The following is a 27,704-nucleotide window of genomic DNA, read 5'->3' on the forward strand; positions in this document are numbered from 1 at the left end:
ACTTAATGCAGCAGCACCATGGTTGTATAGAAAGGCATCACAATATTGGCCGTTTAAGCAACAATTCCTAGAATGGGTTTTCATTTTACATCAATATAAGAAGGCAAGAAGAGCCTTCTGAATCAGGCCATCTAGTTTTGCATCCTGTTCTCACCAGATGCCTATGAGAAACCCACAAGTAGGATTTGAGCACAAGAACATTTTGGTCTTCCAAAGCATTGCTTCCTCCAACTGTGGACCTAGAGTACAGTGGTACCTCAACTTACGAAGACGATCCATTCCGCGGCCATCTTCATAAATCGAGGTTTTCGGATGATGAAGCACCGCTTGTGCACATGCGCCGACTGTGCACACCGCTCTGCGCTGGCGTGGAACGCGCGTGCGACAAAAAGACTTCCGGGGTTCTCGACTTTGGAAGTCGAAACCTTCGGAAGTCAAAGCATTCGGATGTCGAGGTATGACTGTACAGCCATCATGGCTAGTAAGCATTGATAGCCCTGTGAAGTGCTTGACCTTTGCCAATAGACAACTTACTTTTGTGCAGGAATGAGTGCCTCCCCTTTGTGTGAGGAGCACTGCTCCCTGTTGTTTCAAGAGTGTTACAGGAAAGGAGAACAAGGGTAAGATAAGTAAAAGCTATCCCTCTTCTGGGTCCCCAGCCAACAAGATTTACATTGTCCTTTCAACCAGCCTTCCAGGCTAGTGGTGCTTCTAGGTTGGTGACAACCAGCTCAGTCCAGCTGGGTACTTGGTGGGGTTCTTGTACATCACCAGCCTAGAGGGGTGGAGGGGTTACCATCATCTTTGAGGAACAAATCACCATCACCAGGAAGCCTAACCACTTGGGATTTAGATTTAAGGGCTTGTACCTGAAGTTTGTACCACCTGCAGGGACGCAGGTGGCACTGTGGGTTACCACAGAGCCTAGGGTTTGCTGATCAGAAGGTTGGCGGTTCGAATCCCTGCGACGGGGTGAGCTCCCATTGCTCGGTCCCAGCTCCTGCCAACCTAGCAGTTCGAAAGCATGACAAAGTGCAAGTAGATAAATAGGTACCGCTCCAAGCGGGAAGGTAAACAGCGTTTCCGTGCGCTGCTCTGGTTTGCCAGAAGTGGCTTTGTCATGCTGGCCACATTACCTGGAAGCTGTACGCTAGCTCCCTCGGCCAATAATGCGAGATGAGCGCCGCAAGCCCAGAGTCGGTCACGACTGTACCTAATGGTCAGGGGTCCCTTTACCTTTACCTTTACCTGAAGTTTGGTCAGAGAGGTGGAGTAGAAATAATGTTAATGTACCACCCTCCCTGATGCCCAGCCAAGCATCCTTTCTATCCGAGCTGGCACAGATGGGCTCAGGGGTGGTGTTCTGGGTGACCTGCTGGGCTGCCATAGTAGTACAGCTTGGGATTTCACGTTGCAGGGATTTGAACCATGACAAAACCATGATGCTGTCTCAACACATTGCTAACCCGGGACATTGAACTGGGCTTTGCAACAGGGCAGATGGAGAGTGGATGGAATTGGGGGAGGTTTGAATAACTCAGTTGTCATAGACTACTTCCAGGTGAGATTTGGACTGGCAAGGACAGTTCTCTCCTGCAATGCTGGGAGCCTCTTAAGATGGCCTGCCCCTAGATGGAAAAGGCTTTCAATACAATCACTCCTAAGTGCCCTCTCAGGTGTGGTAAAGACTGTAATGCCCCTTTGTTTTGTGGGGAGTTAAAAGACAACAAAACAACCCAGAAGAGAGTTATATCTTAAGTGATGCAAGTATCGCAGTGAATGCAACCAGATAAAAGTGAGAGGATGTGATGCCTACTATGTGGTGGTGGTGATGAGAGAAAATAAATCCTATTTTGCTGCCTCCATTGCATTCCCAAGGAACCGCCCAGTCAAACTGTCCCAAGTGATGAAGTCTTTATTGAGAACTAGCCCAGAGGAGAGGGGAACGGCATCTTTGGAAGCCTGCTGTTCCAAGTTTGTAAAGCACGTTGAGAATAAAGTCACTTGTGTTTGCTTGGAATGGGATTCTCTTCTTGATACGATCCCTGTGGAGTTGTTCAGAGCAGCGGCAAGCCAGACTTTGTGGGATCAGTTTCAATTGTTGTTGCTTGAGGATGTGGAAAATACATTTCAACCGCATGTAGTCTTGGCTTTCGCCCATCATAGCCAATAACATGTAACTTGGTAGGTTTGTGTTCAGTGTGGGTTCGGTAGGTAATTAATGCTGGATTGCATCAGGGAGTGTATCTACTGCCTTTAAGTTGCACTGTCACCCCATGATTTTCCTCTGACAGCTGCATCATGCCAACAAATCCCTCTCCACTTCTGTCATTCTTCTGGCATATCTGAGAAGTTCTGCCAGCGTCTGCTATGCCTGTAGCTATTCTCAATTCCCACTGGTACAGAGGAGCTGCTGCCAAATCCTACAGCCCTTCATCCAGTAGATTTTTATGTATATGGTTGCACCCTACATTATATAGTAATATCAGATTATTATGTAAAATGAGAAAAGAAAATCTGTGTGTGATGGCTATATGTCAGAAAACTCAGCAATGCTAGCATATTCACCAGCCAGTGCCTTTAGTAAGGGTATACGATGGTATACTGAAGTACAGAAATTACTGCAGACATATTTTTTAACTCCAATAGCACATAAAACATCTTTTTTCAAAAAGTAAATTTTACCTTAATGGAAATTTATGACAGTATTATGTATTTTATTATATAACTGGATGCAATTTAAAATCTGTTACATTGCACTTCATCTTAAAGTGGCAATAAAAGATGGACTGCAGTCCAGTATAATCAATGAAGTTTAAGCACATAACCATGTTCTGAATTGCAGCTATAGTAAAAAGCTAGCCATACCGATACACGATCATGTCTTCCCTTTTACTGTTTTGTATTTTAATATACTGACTACTTAGCTCTTTCAGTCCTTCCTAATAATCCAAAGTCACTGACCTCTCAGTAAATTTAATAGCATTGTTTCTTTTCTGTGAATCCCACTTGGCTCATCGTTATCCTTTGCATTTGGCAGGGAGGGCAGGGCGTGTGTGAATAATATGGCCGCGTATTCCTCTTTTAGTCACAAAGAGCCAATCATCTAAGGTGGTTATTTCTCCTGCTGGGAACATTTCCCAATAGCAGAATTAACCAGTTTCCTCTTAGCTAGCTATTCTAATGATCAAAAATTCATTGTACTAAATTAAATTTCTATGTCTCGGGTCAGAGCTTCATTTTACGTCGGCAAGTATTTGTCCCCAAAACTGTGCTTGCCAGGGTAGTATGACGTAGATCAGGGATGTCCAACAGGTCGATCGCAATCTACTGGTAGATCCCCGGGAGGTTTTGGTAGATCGCGGTTAATCGCTGGGACCCTTTCCTTAGGACATGTAAAATACGGTCCGCCCTCCTTGTTGCACAATCTGCAGAATGGAAGATGGGAGTTTTCTCAGTGAGGCTGTTTGTTTCCCCAGCGATCTGTTGGTGAGTGGCTGTTTTCCTTTCTCCCTTGAAGATAGGCTTGAATTCTCAAAAATTGGGGCTTCCCTCCTCCCTAAAAAAAGCTAAACAACTTTGACTTGAAGCCCCAAAAGGGGGTAGATAACTGCCAGTTGTTAATTCTGTGAGTAGATCGCAGTCTCTTGGGAGTTGGCCACCCCTGACTTAGACAGGCTGGGTCATCTGTAGGGAAGAATCAGTAAGTGGGATTTTTATTCTCCCCTTTATATATTTGTACCCCAGCAATGCTACCCAATGCTTATTTTACAGTCTTGGAGCCGGGCTGGGTTGTTGCTGTTGTTGTATTAAAGTAAAATACAGTATGACCTTCCTCCTGCTAATTATCTCCTGCAAATGGCACTTCCACATCAGCATTACAAGTTAAACTTGAGGCTGGGGACTGGTGTTTGCCTCAAAACACATGGTTCCAATTCTAGATTTCCTATGCAATTGTAGGGCATCACTTCTGTGCTGCGTATCTCTAGCCACCAGAACTTAAGAAATCCTATGTTTCCCTGCCTACAGCAAGGAATGGGAAGAGAGCTCCTTGGTTCATGTTTTTAATGATTTATTTATGAATTTTGTAAAGCAATTTGAGGGTTCCCCCCCCCCCACAATCAAGCGGTATATAAATTTAATGAAATGAACAAACAAAGGTACTGCTCTTTGGCCCAAAGTCCTTCAAAGCTTTAGTCAAGGGGTCGACAAGCTTTTTGGGGGATGGGCCGGTTCACCACACCACAAATCTCCTGGTGGGCCAGAGTGTGTGTGTGTGCATGCGCATATGGCAAAGGGGGCTTCTCTCTCTCTCTCTCCCCTCCCCCAGCCCCTCCCATACCCCTGCCTACCTAGGGTGCTGCTGAGAGGCAAAGGCTGATGGTGGCAGCGACAGCAGAGGAACGAGAGCAGGCACAGGAGCCGTGCTTGGCAGAGTGGCGCCTGCAGTGGCACAAGCCGCGGCAGAAAACAGCCAGATCAGCCCAGCCCCCTTCCTCCTCTCGGCCACGGGCAGCCGCCGCTCGCCTATTGGCCAGGGCCTCAAACCTTAGCAGGCAATTGGCCGCTGATTTGCTACACCAGGAGGAGGGAGGGAGGAGGGAGGAGTTTCCCCCGCGGTGAGGGAGAGAGGGAAAAATGTTGGTGGGGGAAAATGGCTCCCACGCCGGGCAAAAAAAACCCACAGAATCCCCATGCCAATCCACAGAACCGGCCACGGGCCTTAGGTTGCCGACCTCTGCTTTAGTCTATAGTAGGGTTGGGGAAACTGTGGCTCTTCCTGTGGTTACTGGCTACAAGTCCCATCTCGCCCAACTTTTGGTCATGCTGGCTGGGTCTGATGGTAGTTGAAGTCCAACATACATGCACACATACTTTTATTTGTATTCCGCCTTTCCACAGTTCAAACCGTGCTCAGGGTGGGTGGCATACAACATGAAAAAAAATATGTAACTACAACATAACACAGTTAGTCATAAACAATAAATAAAACATAAAAACTGAACAAAAGCGAACTATTTCCACATAAATCACCGCAAGAACCCCTTTCCCAATGAAAACTTCCAACACCAGCCCAAGTCTGTTCAGCAGCCTCAGCTTTGGTAGCTGGAATCATTGAGAGCCCTGCCACTCCTAAGCAAGGTAGAAAAGGTTTGCAAGGTAGAAAAGGTTTGCAGGTCTTCCAGGACTCAAACCCAAGGTTTTTTGGATTGCTGAGAATCCTGTTCCCACCTATTGACATATACACTCTCCTTAAATGGTGACCCTCATCTGTATGTTTACATTTGGCTGATACATTTTGGAGAACTGCTGTGGCTGGATATGTTCTTTTTTATCTTTTACTTACGAGGATAGAGTGTACATCATCCTGCAGAAACCACGTCAAATATGAAAAAGGGTATTCAGTATAAAGCAGCTCCTGTTGCAAATGACTGTATAAACCTTGGGTCCATTGTTCTTGTATGAATTTTATACTATTAATAAACCAGAGCTTGATTTCACCAGTATGTTACATCTGTGTAAAATGGGCATAAAGTGTAGCATTTTACACTTGATTTACAGAAATACGAATAATTATACAAGGCTGTAAGCAATTGAGGATAAAATTTTATTGTCAGCAGACTTTAAGAAGATACTAAAAATGGCAGTAGTAGAAATGTATATTGTCACTAAAACCAAAGCATATGCTTGCTCTAGATTATCTTCTTCTTAAATTAATTTCGGTTATACTCTTCTTACTACTGGAAATCATTCCTTTGTTTTGTAACTTTATTTTTTACTAGAAACTATCTTGTTATGATAGTATGTAAAAAGGGGGGGCATCACTGTCTTTTTTGAAAGATGAATGACATTCTTATTGTTTTGTTGCCAATAGCAAATTTATTTGAAAGGCAAAGTAACATTCGAATCAACATCTGCTCTACTACTGAAATTGTTTGATTCCTTTGATGTAATCCCTGATTGCTGTAAAGTGAGAAGAACCAGTTCAGTATTTTTGTTCTTAGATCCCCCTCCTTTGTCTTGCAGCTACTTGTGGCAGATCCCATTAACAATTGCAGTAGGAAATACGAGCCACATCTCATCAGAGGCAATTATATGGGTGTCTAACAAATCAGGTAAAAATAAACTTTCCTCCCAGTGGAATCTCATAAAGCATTCATGTGTGTTTTCCCCCCCTGAACTGTTTCTTCACAATTGATCTTAGGACATTGATTAGCTGTGCGAAACTTTATTCCTGCTGCTGAAAAATGAATGGTAAGAAAGACATTTTTGTTTTAGAGGAGGAAATGAAAGAAGAGTGTTGTTAATTTTAACATGAGTCAAAGAATAAATTGAAGAGGCTTTAGACTACTGTACAAAGATCTTCTGAGGAAAGTGAAATCTTATATTGGGCCCCATGTATGGAACTCCTACATGCAACTCATTTCACTTAATCCAGATGCTGAATAAAATATAGTTGGTGCTTATACAGGGTTTGTGTTTTGTTTTGAAAATGTGGCACAGTGAAGAATGTGGTGTTTTTATTTATTTACACATATATGCAACATAAGCCTGTGATCGGGGGACTCACAGTATTAATACCCCAAAAGGAGTCTTGCTTCTCCAGTAGCTACATTATTGGAGTCAAACAGTAATCAGACATTGCTCTCTCCAGTTTGCTGCTTTTCTTCCAGGTCATATTACTGCAACTCAACTCTAAACTCTGGCTTTGTCTTCTAACTAACCTCGAGCTAGGAGAGGGACGCCACCCATTTGCCATCTCTGTCAAGCCCCTTTCTTCTGCTTCCTTAATGGCCCATCACCCTGTCTATCACTTCAACACAGGAAGCTAGCCTGACTTGTATTTTAACACTTGCTGGATCTACAGGTTAGAAGTATCTCACATACAGCCTACATTCCTCCCCACAAACTCATAATCGTATATTAGACCCCATGTACAGAGTTCATATATGAAACTTATTTCACTTAATTCAGAGACTGAACAAAATATAGTTGGGGCATAAAACAATATAATGTATCTAGTATAATATAGTCTAAAATTCATAAAAATCCGTGTCATTATTAGTCCAGGAGGGCTACAGAGAATTGCTGGTTCTTCCTTGTCCACTGATATCCCAAAGAGCTTCTACTGGCCTTAACATAGTTACTGGATGTTAGGCTTTATGAGGTTCACATTCTTACTACCATCTTTTGCCACCACCAGGCATTTTACGCTCTGATACAGCCATAATAACAAATCAATTCCATGATGCTTAGTGTTGCTTTAAGATGCTTTTGTATTACTCTGAAGCAGAAAGGAAACTCATTTTGCAAGTGGTACATGCTGCTTCTCATTCCTGTTTTTCTCATTTTTGCTACTAAATTTATATTGCAGTTGAAGTGGCTCGGTCTGTTTGAATGGCAAGATACAAAAAAGAAAAAATCCTTCCCCTAGCTGGGAAAAAAGAGAGGAAAAACTGAACCCATTTCATAAAATAGAAAAGTTATTTTAAAAAATTTCCTCAGTGAAGTTAGGTGAAAGGAAGCAATCACCTTAGTCTGAGTGTCTCTTTGCTCTTTAACAGACCATTAAGTAGTAATAATATCTCATTGTGTCCTCTCATGTATAAGTGAGATCTAAAAAGACAAACTTTCTAATTGAACGAATCAGGTATGGCTTTGGCTGCAGAAGGTTGGGTCAGGTTATTTGGCCATTATTATATCATATTGGTGCCAGCCTTGATGCTTTCAGTTAATCTGTTGCTTTGTCTTTTTTCCCCTCGCCCTAATTTGTTTAATCCATACATATTTCACATTCTCAGAATTCAAGTTCACTGATGGTATCAAGGAAAAGAAACAAGCCAACAATAACTACGATCACAGCAGTCACTGATCAACTATTATATATATTTCCAAGAAAGTGTATAAGAAGTTATCAAGCTGTGAATAAAACTAATTCATTTGGAAGCAGTATTTATTCATGAGCAATTCCTTTAACTTCATTTATATGCTAATCAAGATGCAGATAGCCTGAGTGGGTTAGAAAAGGACCATAGGATCTTAAGTATGAGCAAAGTTAAAATCAATAGCAACTGTGATTTTAAATGCTAGTCAGTGCATACAACAAATGCAACAAATGGCTGGCTGATCTAGCCCAGTAATAAGTGAGAAGTCCCGCAAGCCTTTAGTAGCTGAGTGGTAAAATGTGTCCAATTGGTAAAAGAACAGAAGGGACAAAAATGAATTATTCTTCTGTGTTGGGAGGGGTATTTAGATGTCCATAGTTATAACTTTAAGGGACCCAGGTGGCGCTGTGGTTAAACCACTGAGCCTAGGGCTTGCTGATCAGAAGGTCGGCGGTTCAAATCCCTGTGACGGGGTGAGCTCCCGTTGCTTGGTCCCAGCTCCTGCCAACCTAGCAGTTCGAAAGCACGTCAAAATGCAAGTAGATAAATAGGAACCGCTACAGCGGGAAGGTAAACGGTGTTTCCATGTGCTGCTCTGGTTTGCCAGAAGCGGCTTTGTCATGCTGGCCACATGACCTGGAAGCTGTACGCCGGCGCCCTCGGCCAATAATGCGAGATGAGCGCGCAACCCCAGAGTCGGTCACGACTGGACCTAATGGTCAGGGTCCCTAGTTATAACTTTATGATAAGATTGCTAGGTTCTAACAGAAGAAGATATACCAGGTATATGGGAAAAGGATGGTCTGTAGGGATTACTCTCCCTGACAGTTGTGTTGCATGGATAACCAAGCATGTTTAATACAGCTTCTTTATACAGCTTCTATTGAAATTGTACTTACCTTTGGGTAAGGAGTGGTAGTCCTGCAGATTTGGAAATGCTAACATATTGATTGTGACAGCCTATCTAGGTGTGGGATCCTTCTGAAACTTCACAACTATCAAAGGAGATTAGAGGAAACTGAAATTCTCACCTCCCCTTTCTTCAATATAACATCTGCAGTACCACATTTAGTAGTAGTTTAACATTTACAGATTTAGAAAGGTTCCCTTATTATTTTGAAGAGTGCATTCCTTTTTTTCAGAGTGGATGGATTGAAAAAAAATTGTGGTATGCTTTTACATGGAGGTCTTCAGTAATTTCAGGCCTCAATCAGCCTCCTTGAATCACCACTAGCAGCCCATTTATATTACCACCACCAGAATATATAAAACACCAGGGCATCTCTGAACCCATCACTTCCTATAGGTAGCGACTCCCCAGAAAGACTTCCTGCTGGTGCAAGGTTCCACATCCTACAAGCTTTGTACTGTAATAGCACATAGCATTATCAACTTGAAAGGCCTTTTGACATCAGAGGATCATGCTCAAACTCTACCTCCTTTGAGCTTCCTATTGCCACAGTTTTTCATTTTCCCCACTCTGCTCCCTGCCCCCAGCTTTATTTAATTAAGTAATGAGTGAAAAGGCATAAGGAAACATTCCCTTTGTGGGTTTTGAGAGACGGGGGATTGAAACCGAATCTTGTGAAAGATCATCTTCTCTTCCGTAAGATTTTTATCAATCAGAATCCCCCCCTGAATGCAATAAATAACTAATAAATCACCCTGGAAGTCAAACGGAATCCTTTCTGGAAGTCTGTTCGACTTCCAAAACGTTCGGAAACTAAGGAGCGGCTTCTGGTTGGCTGCAGGAAGCTCTTGCAGCAGCCAATCAGAAGCTGCACTGGACATTTGGGTTCCAAAGAATGTTCAAAAACTGGAACAATCACTTCTGGTTTTCAATCATTCGGGAGCCAAAACGTTCGACTCCCAAGGTGTTTGAAAACCAAGGTACGACTGTATGTGTTTACTACTTGAAAGGCTAGATTCATTTTAAACGGAGAGTATTGTACACCACTGCATTAGTGTGTAGTGAACTCAAAATGCATAAATTATATTTACACTTTTATAGTAGTATAACACTGTAATCCTAGAGGTAGGTTTACTAGGAATTAAGCCCCCCTGAACATAGTGGGAGCTTCTCCTGAGTAAATGTGCATTCACTTGCACTGTACATATATCAGCTGACCAACGAGTAAACAGCAAGCATTTGCCCTTCCAACATCCAAAATACTAGTCATTTTGTTCCATACGGTTTTGGAAGGTGTTTGCCTGCTAGAAAACGACTAAACTACTGTATATGCCTTTGTATTCTAGAATGCATGTTTTTTGCAAGCACAAATGCACCCAAATTCATGTCTTGATAAATGAAGTTTCAGACAATATTCTAAAACCACCCTCCATATTTTGAACAAACAAAAATAATAAACAAAAGTTAGTCACCAGTATTAGATATTTATATCTTGCAACAATTCTATGTATAGGATAAATATTGTTTTTGGATAAAATGAGCTTCCACCTTCTTTTGTTGCCAATGTGATTTTTCAGTATTTTTTTCTGATAATTAGAGGAGTTGCACATGATTTCAATGAAGTTAGCACACCAGAGAGGCATTGGTAAAGAAATCGCGATCTATAGAAATTTTGAGAAAGGCTCAGACATAAAATTCTAGTAAATTATATAGAACTTTGTGAAGAACATTCATCAGACAACCTTTACAATAACCTCCTACGTATTTGAACTAGAATAACATGAAAAGATTCCTACTCTCCTTTGTAGGAAAAGGTCAAAATAATCATGCCCTTATCTAAAAAATAATGGATTGTGATTGTACTGAAAACTTACTGAAAACCATGATAACAGAAACAGTTTTCTTTCTCCTTTCTTTAAAGATACTGCTGTAGCTTTCCTTTATCAAAGAAATGTGTAGTGATGAAATAGGTGTTTTGAAGCTGTCATCTTTGACTGGCAGGTTTTCATACTACTTTATAACATGTATGAAAATAGTCTGGAATCTAGGTAGCTAGACTCAAGATAGTTTGTGGCCAATTTTCAGTTGATCTAATCTAAAAAGGTTATATGCATATAACTGTCATTATGCCATATCCATTTCTTCGTAAAGGACTGGAAGGGAGGTGGACAGACTTCAGGCTTGTAGAATCTACTTTGTTTTTTAATCAGAAACAAAGATTTTACTGGAGACTAGTATATATAAGACAAGCACCTAGAATGAAAGAATACTGGAGCCATGGATTTTTTTCTGAGTTCCAGAACTGAGCAAAGCTCACTGCTTTCCATACAAAAATCTACTGCTGGATACTGTCCCACTCCTATTTTATCTATTTCAGTAGTCTAATTTTGGGGGGTGAGGTGTCATTTGTTGCAATAGTTCGAATTGGATCTTGCAGAATGTCAAGCATTTTTTAAAAAAGAATCCCACCCCTAAAAAAAATTCAAACCAAAACATGCTTTTCCATCTCACAGACATTTTATACTTTTAAACTTAGCTCCAAGACACTGTTTGTTTTTCCCAATTAGCTGTTTGCCTATTTTTATTTGATTTGCTGGATTTTAATTTTACTGAACTGCCTATTTGTGTGGGTGAGCACCACCAGACAATAGTGTGGGGTATGTGTGTGGGGTGTGTGTGTGTGTGTGTGTGTGTGTGTGTGTGTGCTTACTTATACCATTTTTGGTAGGGTGCTTTGATAGGAAAGAGGATCATTAAGATTACTTTTTTAAAAAGTGTTTTCCAATCCTGAAGCAGTTACCACACATAAAAAGCTGATGGGCTAAATAGGATATTTAATTATGCTGAAAAATAAGAGGGAGTGACTTTATAGAAAACCATACTGGGACATGTGTTTATTTTCAGATCCTATGAATCTGGCAACTTGTTGATACAAATGATGCTTGGAAATAGTGCCTGCAGGTTGATTTGACCTGGGATAATTGATTGTGTAATAGTACTGATTGTTGTAGACAGTTTAGTGTGGGACGACAATTGGGATAGCTCATTTGGTAGAGCATGAGACTCTTAATCTCAGAGTTGTGGATTTGACCCCCACATTGGGCAGAAGATTCCAGCATTGTAAGGGGGGGGACTAGATGACCCTCGTGGTTCCTTCCACCTCTACAATTCTATGTTCTTATGACTGAATGCAGAACGATGAGGATGAACTCTTTACATAAAAGGTGGTGACCAAACCATCTTATTTAGAACAAACTGGAGCACACATTAGGGCCACTTCAACAGCCTCAAGACCTAGCTGTGACTATTCTTAAGGTAAAGGTAAAGAGACCCCTGACCATTAGGTCCAGTTGTGACTGACTCTGGGGTTGTAGCACTCATCTCGCATTATTGGCTGAGGGCACCGGCGTACAGCTTCCAGGTCATGTGGCCAGCATGACAAAGCCGCTTCTGGTGAACCAGAGCAGCACACAGAAACGCCATTTACCTTCCCGCTGTAGTGGTACTTATTTATCTACTTGCACTTCGATGTGCTTTTGAATTGCTAGGTTGGCAGGCGCAGGGACCGAGCAACGGGAGCTCACCCCGTCACGGGGATTCGAACCGCCGACCTTCTGATCGGCAAGCCCTAGGCTCAGTGGTTTAACCCACAACACCACCCACGTCCCATGAATAATCTTATCTTGCCTTAATTATGTCAATTTACCTTAGTTGATATGTTACTATCCATTTAAGTTAAAACTAAGTAGAACTCTGGGGAAAGAAGAGGAAGTCTGGGCTTCTGGGGTGGCTGAGAAGGGGTTCTAGGTCTGCTGAGTGCTGTTTTAGGACTCTGTTGAACTGCAGGAATAGGTATGGATGAAAATAAAAGTAAATTTGTTCACATGCTCCTTGTCTGGACTATAACATTATCTCCTGGTCTTTTCCATTAAACCTGGCCTGGAACAGCTCCAGGCTCTGACTGGATTCTGTTAACATTACAGTGACTTTTTAGATTTTTAAAAACCTTTTGTAGGTTTCTTAAAAGTTCCAAAAGCAAATCAGTTAATGTGTGTAAAATGTTTGCTGCATTTTGAAAACACTTAACAATGGAAAACGCATGCACAGAAAGCTGGGGCCACTGACAAAGCGAATTATTAAATGAATATGCTATTTTATATATCTCTATATACTATATTTGCACTACTAGTCCAGCATCAAACTGTTTTCATTGGTCTTTTCTCAAGGTTCTAAAGACCAAGGATGCATGAAAGGTGGGGCAGGGGGAGAAAAAGGAGGAAACTCGTGTGCAGTAAATGACTGGGGAGTTAAGAGAAGGCCTTCTTTGTTCGTGAATTTCCCCACTAAAAGGGGCAAAGTGGTGGTTTTAAGCAACAGCATAAGTTTGAGTAAAACATGGCTTAAAGAACACTGAAGGAAATTGTGAAGCTGCAGCAGAAATTCGAATAAAGCAGAGATAGAGAAATATAAAGAAATCATGGTGTTGACCATCTTTAATAGTCCATGTATGGTATGATTTTTTTTTACACTCTCTCTTTGCTAACCACTAAGGCAAAGGGTGTGGGACCCAGGTGGCACTGTGGTTAAACCACTGAGCCTAGGGCTTGCTGATCAGAAGGTTGGCGGTTCGAATCCCTGTGACGGGGTGAGCTCCCGTTGCTTGGTCCCAGCTCCTGCCAAGCTAGCAATTTGAAAGCACGTCAAAATGCAAGTAGATAAATAGGAACCGCTACAGCGGGAAGGTAAACGGCATTTCCATGTGCTGCTCTGGTTTGCCAGAAGCGGCTTTGTCATGCTGGCCACATGACCTGGAAGCTATACGCTGGCTCCCTCGGCCAATAATGCGAGATGAGCGCGCAACCCCAGAGTCGGTCACGACTGGACCTAATGGTTAGGGGTCCCTTTACCTTTAAAGGCAAAGGGTATGCCCCAAAGAGACTTTGGAAATAGCTCAATAAATATTTGTACAAACCAGTGTGCAGCAGCTGTGAAAAATATATATGCAAATTTCATGTTATAAATAATTAGGAACGGGGATTGAAAGGAAAACTTACAGTATCATAACTCCATTGCATAAATCTATGGTATTGCCAGACTTGGAATACTGTGTATGGTTCTGATTGCTTGAGCTGAAAAAGCATATTCTAGAACTGGGAAAGGTTGAGAAATGCACAACCAGAATGATCAAAGGGCTGGAATAACTTCCCCATGAGGTAAAGATGGGACTTTTAGTTTAGGGGAAAAGGGGGGCACCAACATTACTGTGGAAATAGATTTGTTTTTCTTCCTCTCATAGTATTGGAGCCCATGGCCATCCAATGAAACTGAATGTTGGAAGATTCCGGGCAGACAAAAGAAAGTATTCATTCATATAGTTTAAGGTGTACTGGTTGTCACCAACTTGGATGGCTTTAAGGGTAAAAGGTAAAGGGACCCCTGACCATTAAGGTCCAGTCGTGACCGACTCTGGGGTTGCGACGCTCATCTCGCGTTATTGGCTGAGGGAGCCAGCGTACAGCTTCCAGGTCATGTGGCCAGCATGACAAAGCTGCTTCTGGCGAACCAGAGCAGTGCACGGAAACGGCGTTACCTTCCCGCTGTAGCAGTACCTATTTATCTACTTCCATTTTGACATGCTTTCGAACTGCTAGGTTGGCAGGAGCTGGGACTGAGCAACGGGAGCTCACTCCGTCGCGGGGATTCAACCCGCCAACCTTTTGATCGGCAAGCCCTAGGCTCTGTGGTTTAAGGGAGGCTTATACAAATTCATGGAGGATAGGCTTTCAGTGGCTTCCAGCCATGGTGGCTATGTTCTGCCTCCATGGTTAGATGCAGTATGCTTCTGAATACGTTTCTGGAAACTACGGGAATGAGGAGTGCTGTTGTGTTGAGGTCCTGCTTGCAGGCTTCCCATAAACATTTCGTTGGCCACTGTGAGAGCAGGATTTTGGACTAGATGGGCCTTTGGCCTGATCCATCAGGGCTCTTCCTCTGATCTTCTATCACTTTATACAGCATAGGCAAACTCGCCCCTCCAGATGTTTTGAGACTACAATTCCCATCATCCCTGACCACTGTTCCTGTTAGCTAGGGATAATGGGAGTTGAAGTCCCCAAACATCTGGAGGGCCAAGTTTGCCTATGCCTGACTTTACACTTGGGCTGCATATAGTGTGGGTGAAGTTAATTTGTGCAACAAATCAACTCAGAGTTGAACTGCATCTTGTTTGCAATCCATATGTCATAAAGGCTCCCTTGCATTCCAGCCTGACTTTGGTCCACAAATCGGATATTTAGAATTAAGCAAGCATTGTCCAGTGACTATGGTTCAATTCCTTTATTCAATTAAGTCCTCATGATATAATTTCCCTTCATCAGTTTCATGTGGCGAACATTCTTCATGAATGAGCTCTGTCGTGGCAACAGTTGGTCTTTGCCGCCTCAGTGGAAGACACTGAGAACTAACAAGCTTCCTGATGTGATAAATACTAGCTGTCACCATTTGAGGGTGCATTTATAAAATAATATTCACCACATGAAACTGATGAGGTAGAGCTTTATCTTGTAACATATTTATCACATCTGAGATGAACATAGGAATTTTGCCCTAAGCCGAATTAGAGCCAGCTACCTGGTTTGGAGTTTATTAAAATCTTGTTGGTAGAGAGAACTAGCATTTGGGCTTCAGTTTTTATTAGTAGCATCAATGATAACCAGACTTTTCTTGGGGGGGGGTACACTGAATGCATTCTATATTTCCATTGCAAATTTTTAAAAAAGCATTTTTATATTCAGCCCAAACCATATCTATCTGGATAGGACACTACTGCAAAAATATTGATAGTTGTCCTCTTGAAAGAGTGGAATTTTTCATTTACAGTGTTTTATGAGAGAAATTAAAGTAAACTGTTTAAGTTAAAACATTTTACCATGCTGAATGAGGCTGAGAAATTATATATAAAATGATAAAAGTTTTTGAACCAGTAATTTTAAGTTCCCCCCTTCCCTGTGTTTTCTTTGCAGAGCATCACAGGATTGCCACACTTAATGAGGGGAACTGGCTGCTGGGGAACATCAATCAAACTGGCTATTTTAGGGTTAACTATGACATTAGAAATTGGAGGTTATTAATTGACCAAATGATGAGGAACCATAAGGTAAGCCCATTTCGTTATATTGCCTGAATATTTTTGTGATTTCTGAAATCCCTGCTGCTTTTGTGTTATCCTGATGTGTTCAATTTTTCTCCTTTACCCTCATAGGTAATCTCTGTCAGTAATCGTGCGGGATTGATCGATGATGCATTCAATTTAGCCAGGTATGTTTTTCTGTAGATAATCTATTCTAATACACCTCCCTGTAATACTCCTATATTTGCCTGGTTAGCCTTGGCGTGCTTTAAGGCTGAACCTATCTTTTAAAAAGTGTTTCAAATCCCATCCAGCTTTCTTCAATTTTCTGTCTTTCCATGAGACGAAGCACAAACACCACCAGCAGCACTCTCCTCATTCCTGATCGATAAAAACCTCAGGGTATTTCTGCGTATAGATGCTTGATCAATTTTCCTTTAAAGTCAGTTTAATACATTGGAGATTAATAACATGTTCCCATTTCACTAATGAGCTACTTTTTGTCCCCAAGTGATATTTGTGCAATATATAATTTCTGATGATAAAAATCTTCAAGCTTCAGATTCCCCCTCTCTGCTCTGACATACACAATATTTCTTGGTCTGCTTTACGATACTTGGTTATCCAATGCAGAAACAATCCTCAAGAATAATGAGAAGGAAGCAAGTCATGTATAGAAGGGTAGTAAATAGATGGAAGTCATTCATAGAATACATAAAAACAGTCGTAAATAGCTGGAACAGAGATCGATTACATGCTGATGTAATATATATAATATTAAGTATGGAAAGTAATTATTTAAATAAACATTTCATATTCATAACCTTATTTACTATTTATATATTTATACATTTTATCATGTGTTCATAAGCTTGATTCAGTTTTGCTTATATTCTAATACTGTTATATTACAAAAATTGTGTGTGTGTGTGTGTGTGTGTGTGTGTGTGTAATATGTATATTTATTGTCTACATCCAAAATGGCTCTGCCTACCATACACTTTCTGGTTGCTTCCAAGTTATGGACAATGACTGCAGTAGTGCGTGCTATGATACAACAGGGCTACCCATGTGTTATTGGGGCTCTAATGCATGTAGAAGTATTTATTTCACTCCTAGTTGTAATGTCTGAAGGGGGCTATAGTGTTGCTGTGTTCTGTTTCACTTGTCAAAGCAATGAATATATTTTATTATAACATCAGTTAATGTTAATTCACTTACTTTTATATTTTGCACTGTAATAAAAGTTGTGAAGTGTAGGAACAAGTTGACCAAGAACAGGAAATGCCAGCCCAAACTTAAGAATTCTCAAACTATTTCCTGAAAAGGCTAAAGGTTTTTGTAAACCTTAATAGAGTTTCATGATTAATAAGCCACGTGGCTCTTTCTTTAAGTGCCCTTTCTTTGAAATTGATGTAAGGATGGCATTCTTAAGAGAGTTGCATCTTGCAGGTCACAAGGAGCCACATGAAAAAGGTTGTAAGTGATTTATTTATGGCTTTATAAGTCAAAATCTGACTTTGTACTGTCAATTTTGACTTATGCACATGATACTTGTATGATTTCCTCATGGACAAACAGCAGCTTCTGGGTAGGGAGAAGGGGATTTACATGGGGGAAAACAGTATAGGGGAAAGCGTTAACTTTCTCCCAGGAACACAGCTCCTATCCAATCTCTGCCAGAAACTGCTTTTAATTTAAAACACACGCACGCACACCTACCCCTTAGGAGATCCAATCACAGATCTCCAAAAGCCTCATCTAGATTGACCTTCATTTCGACTGTTTGGAAATCTATAAAGGTCTTGGAAAGACGTGTGAGAAAGTGTGGGAATTTGAGGAACTGGGAATGCTTGTTAGATTATATGACTCGCAAAGTGACATTATTGATTGAAAGGAAGGGGAAAGCTGGCTGACTTGCTTCATAAGGTATTCTCTTACCTAACAATGCATACAAAGCATCTGTTATTGTACTTCAGTGCAGTAGGTTACACCTAAGTGATCTTTATATTCATTTCACTGAATGAGTTTTGAACTAAACATTTTAATAATGTCTGTTGTATGGAGCAAACGCTTGTAAGTCATAAGCCTATTGATACATCCTTCTTTATTTTCACAGCAATACTTTGTTATTATTATTTTATTTTGGGTAACTTCAGCTTAATTATAAGCACTTATCTAGTCCACTGATAATTTAGGACTTGAAAACTGACCTCTAAGTTACAGAGTGCAACACATTCGTCCTCTGGTTCACATAGGCTCATTGATTACAGTAGCTAAATGTTATGTCTTCATTTATATGAAAGAAATACACAACCCCTTAAATGTCCTCCATGTTTTGGAAATGATAGTTCCCTGAATTGTCTGTTGGGAGCATCTGTGTAGCAAAATTAAAGTGTGAATTTGTAGTCATCTTTATCACACTAATCCTTCCCCAGAGAGCCAAATTTAATTCATTACAACATCCAAAGTCTTCAAGCATATTCAAGGTAATTGGATCCATATTATCCCCTAATGATGTTGTTTAAACCCCTGTTCAAACTAATGACCAGAAAAGTCAGGGTTTTCAGACCAATTTAAGCATCAGAAATTAGAGCAATAGACTGTGAGAACATTCAAGGTTTCCACCTAAGCCAATGAAACACATCCAACACCTTCCTGAATATCAGCTCTCACATGCAGAGTTGTTGATAATGGTCTCTTAATGCGTTCACAAGGAATAATACGGTCTCTGTGTAAAGGAACATTTTGTTTATCTTGTATTTAACCTTCGTTATTGCCTCTACATTAAAGTTTGAAAATCAAGACCACAGCCCTCAATGGTGAACAATTTAATTGAGTGGCAAACTAATTACTTTGAGGAGAGCAGCTTTTTCTTTAAATAGCTTTCTGAATTTTGTTATGCACTAGTATGATCCATAGCAATCTAATGTGTGATTCACAACTTAGTTAGCCGTTGACTTTCATACTTTTTACAACACAGTCTATGGGTTAAAAACAAACTCACTCCAATTATTTCCTATAAATTGCCAAAGGCAGTAATAAATTGATTGATTTTAGATACTGCTAATAGTTATGATACTTTATTTAATTGTGTGGTTATAGTCTTTTGATATTCTTCATTGTGTGATCCATCCAGGAATCAGTTTCCACAAAGGGTGATATAAACATGTTTAAAATAAATAAATGTACCAAGGCTGAACCTTGTCAGTAAAATATGGTTCCATCATTACTAAACACTGATGAATTCTTTCAGTGTCGTCTTTTCTTCCAATGTTGTGGGGAGCCATCCTAACTCCTGGCCATAGGGCACTGGGGCTGAATGGAGCTGCTACTTCATCTGGTTGTACCAACCAGATCAGAAGGTGGCCAGAGAGTATTTTTCTGAAATTTAGCTGTATCAGCTCCAGGCTGACACAGCAGAGGGGGCTGAATTGGGCTTCTCTCTGGCTGCACAATCGGTTTAGGATCCAGTGGATCCTTGGCTGACCTTGTGCCACCCCCATTCTGCCCAACCAGATGGAAAGTCCCTATCTCTAATCCCAGGTTTAACCTTCAGGCAGGCCCTGACTGCACTCTCAGACTGTCTGCATCCAACTTAAATTCCACCCTCTATCTCCGGATTGGCTGATTGAATTGGCATTTCACACTGATTGCTGGGTCACCAGGAGGCAGACCCAGGGCCTGTTCATCACAGGCACCAGCAGGGACATTGCCCATGCCATCTCATCTTCTCACTGTTGCCTTCTAAGGCCTATACTGTTTGTCCATGGCTCCCATAGCTCTGATGAGCGGCAAAAGAAGCACCAGGAAAATATGGGGCTTAAAATTTGCCAATAACTCATAATTCTCTGTCACTCTCAACACTCATGTCGTTATCATCTACTATACAGTAATACAAAAGAGCTGTGCATAACCATTGAATCATTAGAGTGAAATGTAGCACCTTTCCTTTCGTGTCGTACCCAATGCAGTGTATGAATTTAACACGCATTACACTAAAAATAGCCTTGTCCTTTGCTTTATTTCCAAAAGGAAAATCTCTGAACAACGAATTCCACTGAATTTTGTGTTTGTGTCATTTCCTTGCGTTCCATGAAAATGCACAGAAACAATGGTGCAGGCACGAAACAATCTTTGTTACAGATTTACATAAGAAAAAGTAGGAGTTGTCACTTCGTAAGTGGAGGTGGGGATATATCTGAACATCAATAAGCTACTCATGTTCTGTACATCCCATATGAAGCAGATGATGCAGAGTGCAACTAAATCAACTCATTCCCATTGTCTCAACACTGTCAGGCAGTTTGTGACCAGCTTGGGTTTTCTAATTTTGATTTAAGCACATCTCAGGATGGCTCTGGTGGACGGTGGGCTCATGAATTTATGGCACACTTGTATGTGGGACTCTCAGCACTTTACTGCAACACTGTTGTATTTGTGATAGAGTCTGTTTGACAGGTTTTGGATTTGTGGTGGAAATAATTCAGAATGGAGTAATAATTTCCCCTTGGCAATTACACTACCATTTGGCACTTTGTCCCTACGGGGAAAATGAATGTACTGAGCTCTATCTGTGAGTTCAGTCGCTCAGTGTAAGTGAAGAAACCAAGGTCAGAATGCAGCTGCACAACTCACAAATAGCTACCGTGTTTCTCATATTTTAAGGCATCCCTACATATAAGGCATGGCAGGATTTTCCTGAGGTGGAAAAATATAAGGCATACCTCGAAAATAAGCCGTACTGGGTGGTGGGAGCAGGTCTGTGGCAAAGAAGGGTTGCTGCTGCCGCGTTAACCCCCGGGACCTGGCTGCAGCCTCAGCGCGCAGTGCGCGCAGCCCCAGAACCCGGCTGCAGCCTCAGCACACAGCGTGTGCAGCCCCAAGACCCGGCTGCAGCCTTTGTGCACCGTGCGCAGACACCCGGGACCCTGCTGTAGCCTCAGCGCGCAGCCCCAGGACCCGGCTGCAGCCTTTGCGCGCGGACACCCGGGACCTGGCTGCAGCCTCAGCGCGCAGCATGCACAGCCCCAGGACCCGGCTGCAGCCTTTGCCTGCCGCGCGCGCAGCCCAAGGACCCGGCTGCAGCCTTGCCTGCCACGCGCGAAGACCCGGTGGGAGCAGGTCTGTGGTCTGTACAGATACCGGTACCGGTACTTAATTAAAAAATAAGACATCCCTTGAAAATAAGCCATGGTGTGTTTTTTTCAGGAAAAAATAAATATAAGACGTGTCTTGTAATATGAGAAACACGGTACCTAACTCATTGAAAGCTCCAACAATGATTTCAGCAATTTAAATATTTATTTTTATGTCAATCAGTTAGGAATCTTGGGATTCATGTGATGTTATGGTTCTCTTTTTCTTTTTTTGTGAATGAATTGAAAGTATTCTGTAGTATTTTCATTTAACTGTCCCCCCCCCCCCGAAACACTCATGATGCTTCTCTACCGACTGATGGGGTTATGCCTTCTAAATCTCCCTATGTTTCATTGGAATTGCTTGGAAACTAATAATAGCTAATAAATATGAAACACATTACTGTCATAATTATTCCAAGCTACTATTATATCAACTATCATGGCAACATTAAAAGGTTGAATGTGGCCTATGTCTTCTCCATTGAATTAATAAATGTTGTTGGGAGAATGTTGGAGCAAGATGGACTATAATGAAAAATGCCACCTTGGGAGTTAGCGTCTTCCCGTTTAATCATAATGATCTTAGAAATATTTTCTGTAACAAATGCTTGTGACTGTTGAGTTCCTATCATCAGGCTTTAAAAAAAAATTAAAAAATATCCTTTTGACCTTGCAGACATGAGTTCATTAAATTTATATGTTATGATGCATAGATTCATTTCTAAAGGACACTCAGCACTTGGAAACTTAAAAAAAAGAACATTGACCTCATTGTATAATATAATGAAATGTTTACAATTTTTTATTTGTATCTGCACAAGGAAAAGCCTACCTCAGTTTCTAGTGTCACCATGACCTTTTTCCAATTAATTATTCACAATAACTTCTTTGATTATACAGAGCTGGCTATTTGCCGCAGAACATTCCACTGGAGATTATCAGATACCTGTCCAAGGAAAAGGAATTTCTGCCTTGGCATGCTGCCAGCCGAGCCCTTTATCCACTAGATAAATTGTTGGACCGCACAGAAAACTACAACATCTTCAATGTAAATATATTTCTCTTTCTTTGTTGTGACCACTGAACTATTGTTGTCCACTCCAGTAAAATCATGTAACTTGCTTAGGGCCTTTCTGCATAGTCAAGGTGCACCCCAAATGCACTTTAGACCTGTCCCACAAGTTCCTTTTTAATGACTTTATGTGTGTGTATATATAGTTGGGCAGGGGGAGGATGGACTATTTGCCTTTAAAACAAAAGAAAACCAGCAGAAATATATTCCTAGAACTGAAGAGAAGGGCACACTGTCTTCTAGGGAACTGAAAAAGAAAAGAAAAATAAATAAGGGGGTTGTATCATGACTCATCTAATAAGTTAGGAACATATGAAACTCTGAGTCACCTCAATATATACTGACTAGCACCTGCTTTTCAGTGTTACAGACAGGGATTTTCCCCAGTCCTATCTGCAATATAGAATAAAATATAGAAACTGAAGTAGCTCAGTTGGTTAGTGCAGGGTGGTGACAACACCAAGGTCGCAAGTTTGATTCCCGTATGGGACAGCTGCATATTCCTGCACTGCAGGGAGTTGGACTAGATGATCCTTAGGGTCCCTTTCAACACGATTCAATGAAAAAAGACGCATTCTGCATGAATTAAATGCTCAACAACATATATTTTTAAAGTCTGGTTTAAATGTAGCCTGCGACCAGTTAGAAACCTAAACCAGCTAGCAACAAATACAAGATGAAAATGTGTATGCTCTATAAAAGTTTATTTAATTTTTAAAAAAAATCTTGGCTAATGCATTTTGAGCTTTTCCCACCCTTTCCCGAAGGTCCTTTGCCACCTACATTGGCACAAGTATGGGGGCCTCCATTCTTTTGTCCTAATGACTGCCAAAGGACACTGACTTCTATGCAATGTACCCTTCCTTCCCAGTCAAGCAATGCTGAAATTAGAGTTGCCAGCCTGTTGTTGCCTGTGCTGAAGAATCATTATAAATGTATCTTTTGCTGACTCCCTATTTAGTCTGACTGGGGGGAAAAATGCAATTTGAGTAAATAAGAGCAAAAACATTGCTGGTTTATTCTGCTTCTTCGCAAGGTATCATGCAAGAGTTGACAATGGACTTCGTAAATTAATTTTTGTCACAAGAATAACTTACCCGCCAAAGGACGGTATATTGTCGTATACCATCCTTATGCAAGTGAGTGAGCTCCTGTGTAAATAAAAATTATTCACTCATATTGCGCTACTATAACGTAAACTACATTCTTAAAACTGAATTGAATTTATATTTCACTTAAACATGGGTATTTGGCAGTAAGAAAATTACAGTGTGACTACGATGGCAGAGGCACACTTTACAGCTTGTCATAAAAAGTAAAGGTCCCTATTGTGTAAGGGTCAAAAGCAGAAAACTTGTTACGCTTGCCTTTGTAAAAGTGCCAACAACTAAAATGACATTGAAATACAGGCACCGTTAAATTGTCCAATCTTGATATGCAGCTCACATTATTCAATATTATCACATCAATTGGCTGTGCCTATGTAATGGTTTTGCCATATCTGTGCATATAAAGACAGCCAAGCCTATCAATTTCATCTCTCTGTGTGGCCTAAATGTGTCACTTGTAAATGTTTAATGATGGACATTACTCAAACATGCATTTTTAAGTCAAGAGTAGCCTAGCAAGGTAAATACTAGCCTGTCTAAGCTAGGATTTTCATACTTGTGTCAAACATACATCATTACATGTTTAAGAAAACCAGGAATGATCCAGCTGACTTCGAGCACTTCTAAGCCCCATTTTTTTAAGTTGAGCTGGGAAGAATTTTTGGACCCAGAATTTCCTCTCCATTCATTGTGGTTGGCGTAGAAAGAAACTTGTGAACATAAAATGTGCTTGCTGGATCAACCCAATGGCCCAGTCAGTCCAGCATTCCTGTTCTCGAACGCCTTGGTACTCGAACATTTCTGCTCCCGAAAGCCAAAAACCCGGAAGTACTGTAAGTGTTCTGGTTTTCAAACGTTTTTCGGAAGCCAAACGTCCGATGCGGCTGTCAGCTATTGTTTCCTGGGCACCTGTGCCAATCGGACGGTGCGTCTTGATTTTTGAATGTTTTGGAAGTTGAACGGACTTCCAGAATGGATTACGTTAGAGAACCAAGCTACCACTGTACTCCACCTCTGAAAGCTAGGATTCCACTGATGGTCACTGGCATGCTTCCCACTTTAAAATCAGACCTTCTACACACACACACACAACCTGCTGCCAAACACAAACACTGTGCACGTTGGTAAGTGTACATATTTAATACAACAAATTACATTATCTCATACTTTGAGTCTCACCGATGACACACATGCCTGAAAAGATTGGCTACTACTTATCTTTAAAATGTCACATGTAATAAAACTATTTTAAATGCTATCTTTGAAGTGAATGGAGCATGTTATCTTTTAACTATGAAAATATCTGATGCAGGGTTCCCCTCCCCCCCTTTTCTGTTCCAGGAATATATATTAAGACAAGTTGCTTCAATGTATCTTAAGCTTGGATGGCCAACAAATAATTTGGACAAATCATTTGTTCAAGCTTCCTACCAACATGAGTACTGTAACCCTTTTTATTTTATTTTTAACTGTTCTAGAGCATTTGTAGTGAACCAACCTCCATAGGCTTAATGAACCTGATGCTTATTTCTGGGCATGCTCCACTGATTATCATAAGAGGGGGCTAAGTATATTTCCACGTCTCTTGTTGAATCAGTGGGACATAAAATTGCAAAGGATTGTGCCTTTTATTTTCATTTTGGGGCTTTACTGTTATGAAAGTGTCTATTTTTACTAGACTCTGAAAACTAAACTGTTCCTTGGTTATAATTTAAGTTCTAGCTGCATTTGGGAGAAGGACCAACACCAAGGGGGATGCATGCTTGTAACTGGCTGGCTTTGTAGAAATGTAATTGCTTATTAAGTGATTTACCATTGTAGGATAGTGTGGTCTGTACATCACCAGTGGTGCATGAGCTTTGTTTAGGTGGTTTGCAGCGAATCTGTGAATTAGTGGTTCAAGACAGGAGAGAGCACAACCACCTTATTAATTACAGTGGTACCTCTACTTACAAATAACTACTTACGAATTTTTCTACTTACAAATGGAGCTCTGTCCGCCATCTTGGATGCGGTTTAGATAGGATTTTTTCTACTTACGAATTTTTAGATAGGGTTGCTTCGACTTACGATTTTTTTCTCCCAATGCATTCCTATGGGATTCGACTTACAATTTTTTTCGACTTACAAATGTGTGTTCGGAACACATTAAATTCATAAGTAGAGGTACCACTTATTATTATTTTAAAATCATATTTAATTTCTTACATTGTATGTGATTGCAATGCAATCTGAATTTTATGGAATTCAGTTGTAATACAATAAAATACAATATATAAGAAATAAAAGAAGCAACAAAAATGCAATTAAAAACCATACAACATCTAGCACAGTGCATGAAAATTGCTCCAACAGGCAACACCCTCAGCAATTTCCAAGTGGTCTATTGGAGGAGAACCACTGGTTTAGATCTTGTAAGCAATTGTGCATTTTCATTTGAGCACTTGAACATACTCATTAATATGACCCTAACACAATTTTTGTTTCTGCTTTGGGGTTACCCAGGGAGTTACGCCGTGAAGTCATCATGCTGGCTTGCAGCTTTGGTAACAAGCACTGCCACCAGCAGGCTGCAACCCTGATATCAGACTGGATTTCCAGCAACAGAAACAGGTAAAAAGGATTGCAGCATCCCCTTTCCCCCTTAGTTGGAATTATTGGAATTACTTCCCCTTCCATTTTATTAAATACAGTCATACCTCAGTTTAAGTACACTTCAGTTTGAGTACTTTCAGTTTAAGTACTCCGTGGACCTGTCTGGAACGGATTAATCCACTTTCCATTACTTTCAGTGGGAAAGTTCGCTTCAGGTTAAGTACGCTTCAGGTTAAGTATAGACTTCCGGAACCAATTGTGTACTTAAACTGTACATTTTACCTAGAGATTGACATGATTTTTAAAAATTAAAATAAATTCAGTAGTTGAAATGCAAATTCCGAAGGAGAGAGGCTAGCATTATTATTGTTGTTATTAAAATTTATATCCCACCCTTCTGAAAGAGCCCAGGGCAGCAAACAACAAGCAGCAAAACAATAAAAGCATCTTAAAAACAGTTCCAATACAGATGCAGATGCAAACTGAGAAAGGTCTTACTAATAGCACTTGTTGGAAGAGAAAGGTATTCAGTAGTACCATTTCACTGAACCACTTGTTGAAACTTACCATTAAGTGAAAACTAGCAAAACTATTTAAATACATGCATTTGTTTAAATGTGTTTTGTGAATCAAAATGGAGTTTCTGAAATTCATCTCCAGTACTGTACTGTGAAGCAATTGCTTTCGGTAAATTAAGATGTTTGCTACAGCCCTTTCATGTGTGAAGAAGTACATTACTCACACTCCTTACTTATGACAGCCTAGTGGCTCAGCCTAAAAAATTAAAAGAATTACCATAAGGTCTGCCTGTGCTCGAGAATCAGCCTTGTTAACCTCTTTAACCTTCGCAATGCATCAGCTTTGAAAGCAAAACGTGTTTCAAAATACATTATCCTTTTCAGAGTTTCTTCTGGAGATAGATTCACTTAATCTGTATTCTTACTTACGAAGCACAAGAAAGAAATGGTGACAGGAGCAGGAACACCCATCATGTGCAAGTTCTCCAATTATATCATGTTTGGCTACTCCCGGATCTAACATTGGAGGCTAAAGTAGCATTGGGCTAGGATTGCCTATTTCCAGCTCCAGCTGGGTTCGCCAGCCATGGGCCCTCTGGGACACACATCACTAGGACTCTGTGCCCCGCCCCCAAGTGACCTTCAGATTGGACTACTGCAATGCATTATTTTAATGTGACTATTCAGATACATTAACTGATCCAAAATACAGTAGCCAGATTATTGCCAAGTGTTCCATTTAGAGCTCATATAACCCATGCTTTAATTTATTTATTTTTAAATATATTTATTAAGGTTCCCCCCCTTTTAACAAACAACAGAAACATACAAAAATACAAAACACAAAAATACAAAAACAAAAATTCTAATTTATAACCCTTATTTCTAATCTAATGTCTTCCTCATTCCACCTCCTTCTGCGTTCCTTTGTAGATCATCCTTAGTAAACTCTAAATCTTATATAAACTCTAAATTTTACTTAATATTACCCTATCTTTTATATCTTACCATTTTACATATAACCCATGCTTTAAAGCAGTTGCGCTGGTTGTCACCTTATAGAAATAAGGCCCAATTCAATGTGCTTACACTGCTTTTTAAAGCCCCAAAGGACTGAGGCCATGTGTCTTCTGTCTTCATAGTGGGGGTGTGTGTAATATTGCAAATCAGAACAGCTTTCCGCCTATGTTTTTATGCTTGTTTGTTTCCTTAAACTCATTAACAGCATATTTAACTAGTCACCAAATGAAATTGGCCTCAATGGAACTTTCTCAGCCTTCTGGACATTCTTGGATAAATTTTTAATGTGTCAAAGAATCTACATCTCCCTGCACATATAATTCT

General features: G+C 40.6%; 1 protein-coding gene across 1 annotated transcript in view; it reads left to right on the forward strand.

The window, feature by feature from the left end:
- TRHDE (thyrotropin releasing hormone degrading enzyme) overlaps positions 1–27,704 on the forward strand; it is a 208,590-nt gene that overhangs the window by 161,641 nt on the left and 19,245 nt on the right. Inside the window, exons 10-15 of the mRNA XM_035128521.2 lie at positions 6,028–6,116; positions 15,819–15,952; positions 16,058–16,113; positions 21,967–22,114; positions 24,589–24,686; positions 25,753–25,860. Coding sequence (XP_034984412.2) covers positions 6,028–6,116; positions 15,819–15,952; positions 16,058–16,113; positions 21,967–22,114; positions 24,589–24,686; positions 25,753–25,860 — 633 coding nt within the window. The remainder of the gene's footprint in view (positions 1–6,027; positions 6,117–15,818; positions 15,953–16,057; positions 16,114–21,966; positions 22,115–24,588; positions 24,687–25,752; positions 25,861–27,704) is intronic.

This window comes from Zootoca vivipara, chromosome 10, assembly GCF_963506605.1.
Source record: "Zootoca vivipara chromosome 10, rZooViv1.1, whole genome shotgun sequence".
Classification (NCBI taxonomy): domain Eukaryota; kingdom Metazoa; phylum Chordata; class Lepidosauria; order Squamata; family Lacertidae; genus Zootoca; species Zootoca vivipara.